Source organism: Manduca sexta, chromosome 9, assembly GCF_014839805.1.
Source record: "Manduca sexta isolate Smith_Timp_Sample1 chromosome 9, JHU_Msex_v1.0, whole genome shotgun sequence".
In the NCBI taxonomy this organism is placed as follows: domain Eukaryota; kingdom Metazoa; phylum Arthropoda; class Insecta; order Lepidoptera; family Sphingidae; genus Manduca; species Manduca sexta.
Window position 1 is genome coordinate 9058736 of NC_051123.1, and position 13546 is coordinate 9072281.

The following is a 13546-nucleotide window of genomic DNA, read 5'->3' on the forward strand; positions in this document are numbered from 1 at the left end:
CTAGACGGTATCCTCTGTTGCATGATGTAGCAGACTCATGACACACGAGACAAAATGGCGACAGAGTCAACATGTTGTTTTAAAAGGACAATGACTAATAATTCTAAAACAGTTGCTTTAACTGGATTGAGTAATATTACTTTATTTAATTAATTTAGCAATTTGACAACACGGTACTAAAAAAAGGTAATTATGATAACATGAGAGTTACGCAATATGTATATTAATTATGCCTATATAAAACACGCTTGATAATAACAGAAGCATATCCTACAAATAAAGTTTTGACGATAATCATAATTATGCATGCAAAACAATCTTCGTTAAAAAAGATCACTGCGCGCGTCACTCGCGACTGCACCGCGCACGATGAGCGTCGTCGTACTCGCGCTGTGTGTGACCATCTCCGCTCTGCTGTACTACCTGTCTGTGAGGAAGTTCAGCTACTGGAGGAACAAGAATGTGCCGCATCTCAAACCGCTGCCGCTGCTGGGCAACTATGGCGAATACATTTTAATGAAGAAATATGTCGGCCATGTCACCCAGGAAATGTGTCGTATATTTTCGAAGGAACCTTACTTCGGCGCTTTCTACGGCACGGAGCCGACCCTCGTGGTCCAAGATCCGGAGATCATTAAACTGGTGTTCACTAAGGATTTCTACTATTTCCACAGCAGAGAAATCGCAAAATACACGCCTAATGAAGTGACAACACAAAACCTCTTCTTTACGCAAGGAGACAAATGGAAGGTGGTGCGACAGAACTTAACACCTTTATTCACTTCGGCAAAAATGAAGAATATGTTTTATTTGATAGGAAAATGTGGGCATACATTGGAAAAGTTGTTGGACGAAGAAACAGCGATGTCAGGGGTGGTTGATGCAAAGTCCTTAATGATCAGGTATACGATGGACTGCATCGGCTCTTGCGCGTTTGGCATTGATACCGGTACGATGCAACAGAATCCAGAGAAAAACCCCTTTATACAAATGGGTGACATAATTTTCTCAACTTCGAAGCTAATGGGATTCAAGTTGGTTTTCCGCGCTATTTGGCCGAAAATCTTTTACTCTCTGGGATTGAAGTACTTCCCGACAGATATAGACAAGTTTTTTACCAGTCTTTTGATGGGGGTTTTCGAACAACGAGGCTATAAGCCAACGGCGCGTCACGACTTCGTTGATCTGGTGCTTGCTTTGAAGCAGAACAATCACATCGTCGGAGATGGCTTGAATCCGAAATCCGAGGGAAACAAGAAAATAGAAATTGTGGGGCGTAGGATCGGCACGGAACGCCTTTCCGTCCCCACAATGAGTGCTGGATTGCGTGAAGGGAGGTGGCAATGCCAATTAATAAGGCCCGGGAGGTTTTATAGCGTATATTCACTATTCACACGTAAAATGTTACAATGATCCGGCGGACACACAGTAGCGGCGTACGTTTCGCAGTGCGGCGTGAGCGGTGCAGCATGCACGTCGCTCTCTCCTTTTCTTGCACTGTTTTTCCTGGCTGGAACACTTCAGGGCTTCTTGTTTTCTTCCTTTTCTTGACTCGAACTGACTTGCTGGAACTGGAACTGTCGAATGCCAAAATTGCATTCGCTTATATATAACCCGGCTATCCCGTAGGAGAGCCGCCAAAAAATAGAAACCTTTTGCAGCCTCATTTTCACTTCCTAGCTATCACTATTTTATAAATAAAAGTTGGACCTCTGGAGTCCCCTATGCGAAATTTACACTGTTTTATAGATAAATCAATTACCTATAACTATACACAAAAATAATACGCCTATGTGCGATACGAAAAAAGTTATAACAATAAAACATAAGAAAATTGTCTACAGACGACGCACAAAGGCCTTAAAAACGCTATTTACTTTAATATGAACTTATATACACTACCCATGTTTACGGCATGGGGTAGGCAAAAGCAAAAACTATGTCTATGTAAAGTTTCTACACTGTCACTTCAATATCTCGGTCGTGAGATCGCTTTGTAACGTACCACTAAAAAACAGTCACACACACGTGCGCGGGCGCATTGTCCGTCCCTCTCTGGGTGTGTCGTTTCGCTCGACACACCTACTGCGCATGCGTGAATGCGCCGTCTCGCTCTTTTTGTGTGTGCGTCCTGCACATTCTCCCGCCGTGTATCGCCCAGCGTCCAGGGGGCGATACATTATGTAGACGTGCAGGACGTGCTCGCCGCCGATTGCGGCGCCGCCTCTTCGTTGCCGCCGCCTCGTAGCTCGGGTGCCGCAGGGTGCAGGAGGACGATTTTCTTCACGGGGCGTCGTAGCACGCCTCCTGCGTGGCTACGTCCACCGTGCGCGTCACGCCGTCAGGTCCCGGATGCGTAGCACAGATGCGGCCACGCACCCAAGTGTTTCGTGGGAGCGTCCGTCCACGATGCGCACGACGTCGCCGATGTGTAGCTCTGGTCCCTTGCTGCGGGGCTCCCGCCGGTTGCGGAGCTCGGGAAGGTACTCTCGTAGCCAGCGGGTCCAGAACGCGTCGGCCAGCTGCTGCGACGCTCGAAGGTCGGCATGTGTGCCGTAGCCGTGTTCGGCTGGAAAATTAGGTGCGGCGAGTGGGCCCTGACAGCCCAACAGAAAGTGGTTAGGCGTCAGGGCCTCCGGATCTTCGGGGTTCACCGACACATGAGTCAGTGGGCGGCTGTTGACTGTGAACTCCACCTCGGCGAGTAGCGTCGACAACGTCTCTTCATGTGGCCTCTGCTCGTGAAGCACCGTCGTCAGCGCGGTCTTGACCGACCGCACGAGTCGTTCCCAGGCGCCACCCATGAATGGTGCGCCCGGAGGGATGAAACGCCATCTAATCGCCCTCCGCGACGCCTCTTGTTCGGCGCCAGCGAGGAGGGTGTTGCGCAGCTCCTTTCTGCGCCGTGGAAGTTGGTCCCGTTGTCGGACCAGATCTCGGCAGGGCTCCCCGCGGCGCGCTGTCATGCGCCGCAGAGCCATGATCGCTCCTTGTGTGCTCAGGGAGTGCACCACTTCGAGATGCACCGCCCGCACTGTTAGGCATGTGAAGAGCGACATACCTTTTTTGATTACTCCGGCCCACGGTGACTGTGAGCGGGCCGAAATAGTCCAAACCGGTGTATGTAAACGGCCGGTGATGATGCGCCAGTCGACAGGGAGGCAAGTCTCCCGTTATCGGTTGCGGTGGAGTGGCCGCCCTCTGGCGGCACTTGAAGCAGCTCCTGACCACCGCCTTGACCGTCGGGCGCAGTCGAATGACCCATTTGTGCTGCCGACAGTAATTGACGACGCTCTCCACGCCTGCATGGTGGAGTTGTGTGTGGACATGTTCCACCCACAGTTTCGTCGCCCGATGTTCTCCATCGACGATCGGAGGGTTCTTTGTTGCGGCGCTTACTCCCGTGGCGGCTGAAATTCTGCTGTCGAGGCAAATGAGTTCATTAATAAATGTTATACTTAAAGCGTACAACCTGCTTTCCTTTGACACGGGTTTTCCTTTTTCGAGCGAGCGTAGTTCTTCCTCGAAGGCGGCCTCCTGACTCGCCTTTATGATTATACGCTCGGCCTCTTCCTGCAACTCGGCTGGGAGCGTCACGAATCGCTCTTCCGGTGCTTGCACGACTCGTTTCGCCGCACTTTTCGCGGCTTCGTTGCGCCTCCAATCCGGATTCTCGCTTGCGGCCGCCTTGGTCCTCTTGTAATGGACCGTGTTGACGCGTTGTTTGAAGCGTTGTACTGCTTGTAGTACGCGGGCGGCAGCTCTAACGTAGCGATTCCAATTTGAGAATCGATTCACGTCGGGCAGGACCTCCTTGTACTGTTTCTCCCGACGCTCTGTAACAGTGTTCACTCTTTCCTCACCCGTGTCGGTGCTCAGCTGTGTTTCCTCCGCAGGCCATAGTTCGGGCGGGTCGCGGAGGAACTCTGGTCCGTTGAACCACCTGTGTTCCCGCGTGAAGTTGTCGGGAACGTCGCGCGTAGCGTCGTCGGCAACGTTGTAGCGCGTAGGCACCCATCTCCATTGATTCGCCTGTGTGTGTTCTTCTATCGCGGCGATTCGATGCGCTACGTAGGGCTTGTACGACCTGGCTCCCGTCCTGATCCAGCACAGTGTTGTCTTGCTGTCGGTCCAGTAGGTCGTGGATTCTGGCTGCCTGGAGTGTTCCTGTGTCACACTCGCAGCCATCCGTGCGCCGAGTACAGCTGCCTGTAGTTCAAGCCGTGGTATGGAGGTTAATTTGAGTGGAGCTACCTTTGCCTTGGCCGCCAGTAACGTGACTGTGACTCGTCCGTCGTCGTCCTCGGCGCGCCAGTAGAGCGCGGTCGCGTAGGCTGACTCGCTGGCGTCGGTGAACACGTGGAGTTGGAGTTTTCTCGCTCGGGAGTAGCCGGGATAGCAGCGCGGCACTGTTACGCCGCTGAGTTGCTTCAAATGGGTGAGCCAGTTCACCCAGGCGGCGGACAGTTCGTCGTCGATCGGGTCGTCCCAATCGGTGCCGCGTCGCCACACCTCCTGTAATAGCTGTTTAGCCCGCACAGTTATCGGCGACACCAACCCTAGAGGATCAAACAACGACATTACTATTTTCAATGCTTCTCTCTTCGTGGGTGCTTCTCGCCTCAGTAGGTTCGACGGTATGCGGGCTAAGTCTAGGTTGAATGCCAACCTGTCTTCTTGTGGCCTCCAAATAAGGCCTAGAACTCGTTCAGTCCTTTCTATTTCCACCGCTTCGGTTGTATTGGGCGATTCGCCGAGCGCCTTCAATACCGCGGGCGAGTTACTCGTCCACTTTCTTAATTCAAAATGAGCTTCTCTGTGTATGTTACGCACCTGAGTAGCGATTGTTATCGCCCTGTGTTCATCTTCATAGCTGTCGAGGTAGTCGTCCATGTAGTGTTTCTTCTTGATCGCCTCGACGGCCTCAGGATGCGTGTGTCGGTGTCTCTCCGCGTTGCGATTCATGACGTATATCGCTGTCGCAGGAGAGCATGATGCGCCAAAGATTAATACCTTCATTCGGTACACCTCTGGCGGCCGGCTATCTCGGCGGTTTCCCCGCCAGAGGTAGCGCAGTGCGTCGCGATCTTCCTCGCGTAGTCCCACCTGCATGAACATCTCCGTGATGTCTGCTGTTACGGCGACGGGATGTTCCCGGAATCTCAGTAACACTGCGGGAAGAGGCTGTAACAAACCCGGTCCTGTTAATAATTCTCATTCAAAGTCGTACCTTTTGTTTTGGCTGCTGCGTCGTGTACAACTCGCAATTTGTCGGGCTTCAGAGCGTTCACGACTGCGAAATGCGGCAAGTACCACGTCCTTGTAGCGTGGGACGTGCGTGGCGCTATTTCCGCGTAGCCCTTCTTGACTAGGGCCTCCATTTGCTCTTCATACCTTTCTTTAAGGTCGGGATTCTTGTCCAACTTGTTTTCTATGTTGTGCAGCCTTTTCAGCGTGTTTTCGTAGTTGTTCGGCAATTCCACGCTGTCCGATTTCCACAAGAGGGCCGTCTGATATCTTCCCTCCGGCGATCTCTCCGTATGTTCGTTCAGTATCTTGAGCGCCTTCTCGCCGGGGTCGTTCTTGGGCCTGCGGGGTTCTATAAACAGGTTGTCGGATGTTATAAAATTTCGCAAAAGTTCCTCTGTGCGTTCGTCGGTCGTGGTTTGACCGACGAAATTCACTCTGTGTCCCAGAGTCCGAGTCCGGCTTCCATGTATCACCCAACCGAGCGGCGTGAGTGATGCGACCGGTTGATGTCTCCTACCTGACCGTGTTTTCGTGGCGAGGAGGAGATGCCAGTTATCCTGGCCTATGAGGATTCGGGGTTTCGCCTCTTCCGCTCGTTTAGCGGACAGTAGGCCTTTCAGGTGTCCGCAATCCCGTATCGCTTCGTCCGGGATGCGCTGCGCCGCCAACTGGAGATTGTCGACGGTGCGTGCTTCGATGCGAAGTCGTCCCCGGCTTCCTTCAATGTTAAACTTGACGCGCCGAGAATTGTTGCGTGTCTTCCTCTCCCCGTCGTACGTTGCTATGTGGAGTGGTTCGTCCGGCCCTTCCGCGCCGATGTCTCGAGCGAGTTCGTCGTCGATGAGGCTCACCGTCGATCCGTCGTCGAGTAAGGCGAAGGTGCGAGCCACTCCCGCCGGTCCTGAAATGCACACTGGGGCTATTTTTAAAAAGGACATCTGTGGCATCCATGTTGAGTTCACTGCCTCGTTCGCTGCTTCGCCGGGTGCGTCGGTGATCTTGTTTTTTCGCTCCGAGTGCAGCAAGCGGTGATGTAGATACTCGCACCCGTTGATGTCGCATTTCTTCGGCTTGCATGTGTGTTGTTTGTTCCTGAATTTCAAACATCTGAAACATAATCTGTGCTTCTTTGCGATGTCCCACCGCGCGTCTACGGCGGCGTCGCGGAAGCGAACGCAGTCACTCATCGAGTGCGTTTCTTTGTTACACACACTGCATGTCGACCGTTTATCTGCCACAGTCGTGTGTACCCGCTGTCGGCGTGGCTGTTCGCCGCCGCCGAATCTTGCCGGCGAAGCCTTGTCCGTAATGACTTCAGGCGTCGCGAACGGGCTGCAGAAATCGGCTTCTCTTCTTATGAAGCGACAAAACTTTAATAAATCGGGCTCACCTCTATGCTGTGCGGCGGCGAACTCGTACCACTGTCTTTTCAACGTCGGAGTTAGCTTCTCCATAACTGCCTTAGTTACCTCCGGGTTGTAGAGGTAGAAGGCACAGTCGAGCGCTTGTAGTGTGCCCACGATGTTTTCTATCTTCGTGGCGAATGTGCAGATGTCTCTCGGCGTATCTGTAAGACGGGGTAGCGCGCGTAGGCGCTCTATTTCGGCTAATGCGATTGAGTCCGGGCGCCCAAAGCGCGTTTCCAGACTCTTTAACACGGTGTTCGGGTCGGCGTTGGTTATAAGCAGTCCCTGTACTGCTTCCTTGGCGATGCCCCGAGGCTACGGCGTAGCCGGGACATGTTTTCCAACGTCGTGAAGTGGCTCATGGACTCTATGTAGGCCGCTCTATATGTGAGCCAATCGTGATGATCACCGTTGAACGTAGGCAACTCTGTGTACCTTAAAGGTTGCCTATGCTGTGCGGCTTGCACAGCTTGTGTTATGGCGGACGCGAGTTCTTGATACTCCGTCCTCGGTCGCGATGCGACCAACGCGCCGTCTTGCACTTGTTGCGGGTTCGGCGTTGATTGCGGTTGCTGCGAAGCTGAGTTGTCTCGTAGCCAGGCTGCTACGACGGGCGGCGGTTGCTTCGTAGCGCGGTGTTCGTCGCTCCGTGCGGCGATTACAGGCGGCGGCTGCGTAGCTTGTTGAGTTCGTTGCCACGATGCGGCTTCAATCGTTGGCACTTCAGGCTGCGCAGTCGGGTTCACTGAAAATGGCATAAAACGGACGGATTATTTGTTTCGGGCGTTGTGACGGGATGCGTCGGCGGGTGCACGGCACTGGCTCCCGCCGGTACAGTCGCCGGGTTGTCCCATGATACGGCAGCGATCACTGGGTCCGATGACTGTATAGGGGCTTGCTTTCCCGTCGCAACATCGGTCGGTCGGCTCTCGATCGCGAGTAATTGGCTAGTTTGAACCCAGCTATGTACTCGGCAATCTTGTCCGGCCTCCGTTATGACGGATTCGAGGTCGTCCTCGCTATCCTCCGCCTCGATTTCAGCTAGCTTGGCGGCCGCTAGCTCTATTTTCAGTGCGGTGAGTTCAGCCCTGGCCTGTGCCAGGCGGCGTGCCCTTGAAGCGTGTTTAGTTGACGACGCTGCTTTGCTTCGGGCTCGCTCTTGCGTCGATTGTTCCGTTGCGGCGGCAGGTCGCTCCTCCGCAGCGGTGCAAGGCGCGGCTTCCCGAAGCGTAGCGGTGTGTGTCGCTGCGCTCTCGGCGATTGTTTCTTCGGTTGCTTCAGTTGTTCCGGTGACGGTCGCCGACGTCGCTGTAGCGGACGTCGCTGTCGCCGAAGTCGCTGTCGCCGAAGTCGCTGTCGCCGAAGTTGCTGTAACAGACGCTGATTCCGCCCGCCTCCCGGTGGACCTTGTAACCGGCATCCTTCCCGTTCACGTTAATCCGGCTCGCGAAGGACCAAAATGTGGGGCGTAGGATCGGCACGGAACGCCTTTCCGTCCCCACAATGAGTGCTGGATTGCGTGAAGGGAGGTGGCAATGCCAATTAATAAGGCCCGGGAGGTTTTATAGCGTATATTCACTATTCACACGTAAAATGTTACAATGATCCGGCGGACACACAGTAGCGGCGTACGTTTCGCAGTGCGGCGTGAGCGGTGCAGCATGCACGTCGCTCTCTCCTTTTCTTGCACTGTTTTTCCTGGCTGGAACACTTCAGGGCTTCTTGTTTTCTTCCTTTTCTTGACTCGAACTGACTTGCTGGAACTGGAACTGTCGAATGCCAAAATTGCATTCGCTTATATATAACCCGGCTATCCCGTAGGAGAGCCGCCAAAAATAGAGCCTTTTGCAGCCTCATTTTCACTTCCTAGCTATCACTATTTTATAAATAAAAGTTGGACCTCTGGAGTCCCCTATGCGAAATTTACACTGTTTTTATAGATAAATCAATTACCTATAACTATACACAAAAATAATACGCCTATGTGCGATACGAAAAAAGTTATAACAATAAAACATAAGAAAATTGTCTACAGACGACGCACAAAGGCCTTAAAAACGCTATTTACTTTAATATGAACTTATATACACTACCCATGTTTACGGCATGGGGTAGGCAAAAGCAAAAACTATGTCTATGTAAAGTTTCTACACTGTCACTTCAATATCTCGGTCGTGAGATCGCTTTTGTAACGTACCACTAAAAAACAGTCACACACACGTGCGCGGGCGCATTGTCCGTCCCTCTCTGGGTGTGTCGTTTCGCTCGACACACCTACTGCGCATGCGTGAATGCGCCGTCTCGCTCTTTTCGTGTGTGCGTCCTGCACAGAAATAGAACTCACGGACGACTTGCTCGTGTCACAATGTATTGTCTTCTTCGCTGCTGGATTTGAAACGTCTGCAAGTACTTTAACATGTGCTCTCTATGAGCTTGCGAAAAACAAAGAGGCACAGAGACGAGCTCAGGAGGAAGTGGACGAGTACCTGCGCCGGCGCAACAACAACTTGGTTTATGAGTGCGTGACCGAGCTGCCGTACATTGAGGCGTGCCTGAACGAGACTACGCGGCTGTATCCCGTGCTGCCGGTGCTCACGCGAGAGGTGGTGGAGGACTACACGTTCCCTTCAGGCCTGCAGGTGGACAAAGGCGTGCGCGTGCACTTGCCAGTGTACCACCTGCACCGCCACCCCGAGTACTTCCCCGAGCCCGACGCCTTCCGTCCTGACCGGTTCTATGGGGACGCTAAGGACAATATCACACCCTACACTTTCTTCCCATTTGGCGAGGGTCCGAGACAATGCATTGGTATGAAACTTACTTAACATTATATATCGCCAGTTATTATAGTGTCGTAGATGACGGACATAAAGCGGTACTTTGTATTTCAAAGTTTTGGCTACAGTTACTACTCTAAATAGACAGATTTACCATTAGAATTATAAAAATTATATAATTGTACGGCAGCGATAACCTTGTTGAGTGTGGAACGGACTGCCGACTCCGCAGGTTCAAATCGAATGGGTACACACCGCTAACTTTTCTAAAATTATGTGTGTATTCTTTGTGAATTATCGCTTGCTTTAACGGTGAAAGAAAACTTCGTGAGGAAACCTGAGAAGTTCTCTATAGGAATTCTCAGAGTGGGTGAGGTCTACCAACCCGCACTAGGCTAGCGTGGTGGACTAAGGCCTAATCCCTCTCAGTAATAGAGGAGGCCCGTGCCCAGCAGTGGAATAGTACATATAATAGAGGGTTGATATTATTACTATTATATAATTGTAAAATGTAGGTAGATATTATAACTTTGACTTTTCCGACGAGCAACACCAAGTCCACTCCGTGACAACGAAGGCTGCAAAGTCTTCGAAATGTTGGGAGAAAATTATAAAACACCGCGATATAATACGTAAAATAATTTTATTTCAATGCATTTATGACTCTTCTTGTATTCTGAATGCGTTTAAGCTGTAGAAATTATATATCACAATTGATATATAAACACTAGTTTCCTAGTCTTTGAAATAAATAATCTTACCTTTTCTAAACTAAAAACGTAATTTCAGATTTTACCAAAATTACTGAAATAATAGCGAGGACAAGTCTACAGAATGTTTATGGATTTTAAAAAAAATAATTGAGAGTTTTAATGTATTTCCAGGTTTACGCTTTTCCAAAATGCAGACAACGGTCGCCATGATCACTGTTCTGAAGAAATACAACGTGGAGTTGGCTGAAGGCACACCCACCAAGCTGGATTTCTACCCGTCCACGCTCTTGACGCATCCCAAGATAGCTATGAATTTGAAGCTCGTACCACGCTATGATTGGGAACAGAGAGAGTTCGCTTCGTAAATCCTTCCGTTGTTACATCTATTTGTCGACTGACACGGGATCATCTCTCGTTGTTTTTTTGTATTTAATATGCATTGAGGTTTTTAAATATACTTAAAAAAATAACATTCAAAATAAAGTGAATACTTTAAGTACTAAGTCATTGTATTTATCTAACCAAATATAGGTAGATAAAGTAAAAAACAAAGTGTATTATTTTGCTTTTTTGTCGTTATCGCGTAATCTCCAGTGAAAATGTTTTTATTTATCAAGAGTTACTTGCATAACCAATGTAGATAAAAAATTGTATGAGCTACTGGTGATTCAATGCTAATTGCACTCGATCGTCGATAGAAGAAGTCTCTACATATAACGATAGATTCTACCGATGAGATATTTCCAAAGTTTACACACACTGACGCCTTAGAGTCTACTTCGAAAAACGAAATCCGTAGTTTCGGATGACGGACCGTACATTTTGGTACTACGAAGTGTTACGGTTCCGATGACGGATTCGACGACGGATCCGTAATCGGATTTTGACACTTATGACATTTTTACTTTCGTCGACCGCACTATGAAAACACATTTGACATAAAATACATCGTTTCTTCGTTCGGATCTTAGCGTCAATTTTACGAAAGCTCTAAGCCTTTCGTTTGATTTTCGTTTGGTACTCCAGAGGTTTTAAAATTGCTCAATAACTCCTGTGTGAAGAATTGTTGCGATAGGAAAGTGCGGGGCGAAGTTGGAAGCGTCTCTAACTGCGTAAAACCTTCGTAACATGGAATTTGTAACAACTTATAGGACTTTGCCACCCCTTTTAGAAACCATCTGCGAGGATATAGTTCCACTAATTCCTCCAAAAGAACATATACGGGGAATTGATACTACCACTAAGGTAAGCTACAGAAGAAATATTACTTTCTACCTTTCTCAAGAACCTAGCTGGTATTAGTATTGTAGTATTCTTAACGTCTAAATGATCTTGTTTTTGTTTTTTGATGCATTGTACTAAAATGTATATAATATTTTTCTAATTTCATATTTTGACTGCGCTACATTTTTATTCTAGGAGTTGTTAGGGAGCTGTGGAACTAAGTATAGATGGGTTCATGGCCCAGCAAACAGTCTCTGAGTGCCTCAGGTAAGTGTCTGAGTCAGCCTCATATATTGACTAAATTTATAAAATTTCCACAAAACCGACAAGAAAGGACTCTTATTAAAGAACATTAAGTGAGTTAATAGATATTAATCATTCTTAGAAAGTACCTAAGTATCATCCACATAGCATTAGCCTTTAATTTAAAATAAATTTAAACATTTTATTTACTTAGGTTAAACAAGCCATTAATAATTTCTCATTTTTTTATAAATATGTAATTCCAGGCAAATGTATGTGGGTGCATTGACTGCACCCATATAACCATTAGAAAACTTATGAATTTTATGCCATCCTTTGTACAAAGTGCCTATGGCTTTGAATTTATTAGACTTTAAACATAATATGTTTTCTTGTTTCAGAATCAAATAATTAAACAATTACTAACTCGCTAGAGCTGCTATAACCAACACTGCATCACGCATGGAAGATTAACTACCAAATACTTATATGTTATCGGAAAATAAAACATTATTACAATCATTTTTATATTGGTTTTTTATTTTTTTTTGTTCATTTCTATTAACTCTCTCAGAACCCCCTCCAGTACTTCTTTTTTTTTCAGTTCAGTCAATGCGAAGGACCCGATTAGAGGTCCGCCTGTGTCGCTGGGTGCACTCGTCGTCGTACTCTCCTTAAAACTGTTAGGTGGAATCATAAGAAAAATGTTAATTGTTTATTGTAAACATCCTAACACAGGGTACATAAATATATGGGTTCTTATTCCTACTGGGATGAAAAATAATAAAATTCATAGAAAGATTCAATAAATTTTACCGTAAAAACCATTGTGTATATCGATGGGCAAAACTAATGATTTCTTTAATAGATCAAACCAAGGAATTTACTTGTTATTACACAATAACTGCCTTTACAATGAAAAAGATCATTTGTTTAAAGCGAGTAAATAACATTTTAATAATAAACTTACCAATACAATAAATAATTTTACTTGTAAATTACAATTCCAATTTGCTGTGATTTTCGCCAGTCAACTTGTCAATGTCCATCAATTGTCAAAAATTCTAATATTCCACAGATTAAAACATAATGCAATACTATGCAATAAGACCGTAGATTGCAAAATCAACAAAAATATTTGTTATTTTGTAACTAATAAATATTTAGAGTTATGAAATAATAGTTATATTACAGAAAACCTTATTAGACATCGAATTTATAGGTTTTTTTCACAAGTATATGATAATAGATAAAAATGTACGGTTTTTGAAGATATACATCTCTAATCCGACACAATATTTTCATTCGAACGATTGTTTATGGTTCCAAAAGGAACGATGACGGATACGAAGTAATTTGGTAGTAGGGTTAAATCCGAAGTTCGTCGTTTCTTCGTTTCGGAACGACGTTTCCGTGTTCGTTTTTCGAAGTAGGTCTACTTGTCAATGTCCATCAATTGTCAAAAATTCTAATATTCCACAGATTAAAACATAATGCAATAAAACCGTAGATTGCAAAATCAACAAAAATATTTGTTTTATTGTAACTAATAAATATTTAGAGTTATAAAATAATAGTTATATTACAGAAAACCTAATTAGACATCCAACTTATATGTTTATTTCACAAGAATGTCATATAGGTAGAAATTTACGGTTTTTGAAGATACACTTCTCTAATCCGACACAATATTTCCATTCGAACGATTGTTTATGGTTCCGAAAGTAACGATGACGGATCCGAAGTAATTTGGTAGTAGGGTTAAATCCGAAGTTCGTCGTTTCTTCGTTTCGGAACGACGTTTCGATGTTCGTTTTTCGAAGTAGGGCCTCTTTAGTCTTCGAATGAGTAGGCAGGAGCGTAATTGGATGCATTCACTTTTCGCTGTATTTCGTCCCATGATGTGATAGGGGGCGAGCCTATCGCCATATCA

General features: G+C 47.2%; 1 protein-coding gene and 2 long non-coding RNA genes across 3 annotated transcripts; 2 read left to right on the forward strand and 1 right to left on the reverse strand.

Moving 5' to 3' along the window:
- The first annotated feature begins 335 nt into the window (after positions 1-335).
- On the forward strand, positions 336-10649 carry LOC115452943 (cytochrome P450 6B4-like). Its single transcript, XM_037436834.1, has 3 exons — positions 336-1266; positions 8990-9464; positions 10318-10649. The coding sequence occupies exons 1-3, from the start codon at positions 370-372 to the stop codon at positions 10509-10511; spliced, it is 1566 nt and encodes a 521-aa protein (XP_037292731.1). The 5' UTR covers positions 336-369; the 3' UTR covers positions 10512-10649.
- A 708-nt stretch (positions 10650-11357) lies between these two features.
- Positions 11358-12112, forward strand: LOC119188830. Its single transcript, XR_005112128.1, has 3 exons — positions 11358-11391; positions 11566-11637; positions 12015-12112. It is a non-coding gene; the product is annotated as an uncharacterized LOC119188830 (long non-coding RNA).
- Positions 12113-12187: 75 nt separating this feature from the next.
- On the reverse strand, positions 12188-13011 carry LOC119188829. Its single transcript, XR_005112127.1, has 2 exons — positions 12584-13011; positions 12188-12293 (listed from the first exon to the last, which is right to left on the reverse strand). It is a non-coding gene; the product is annotated as an uncharacterized LOC119188829 (long non-coding RNA).
- Between the last annotated feature and the right edge of the window lie 535 nt (positions 13012-13546).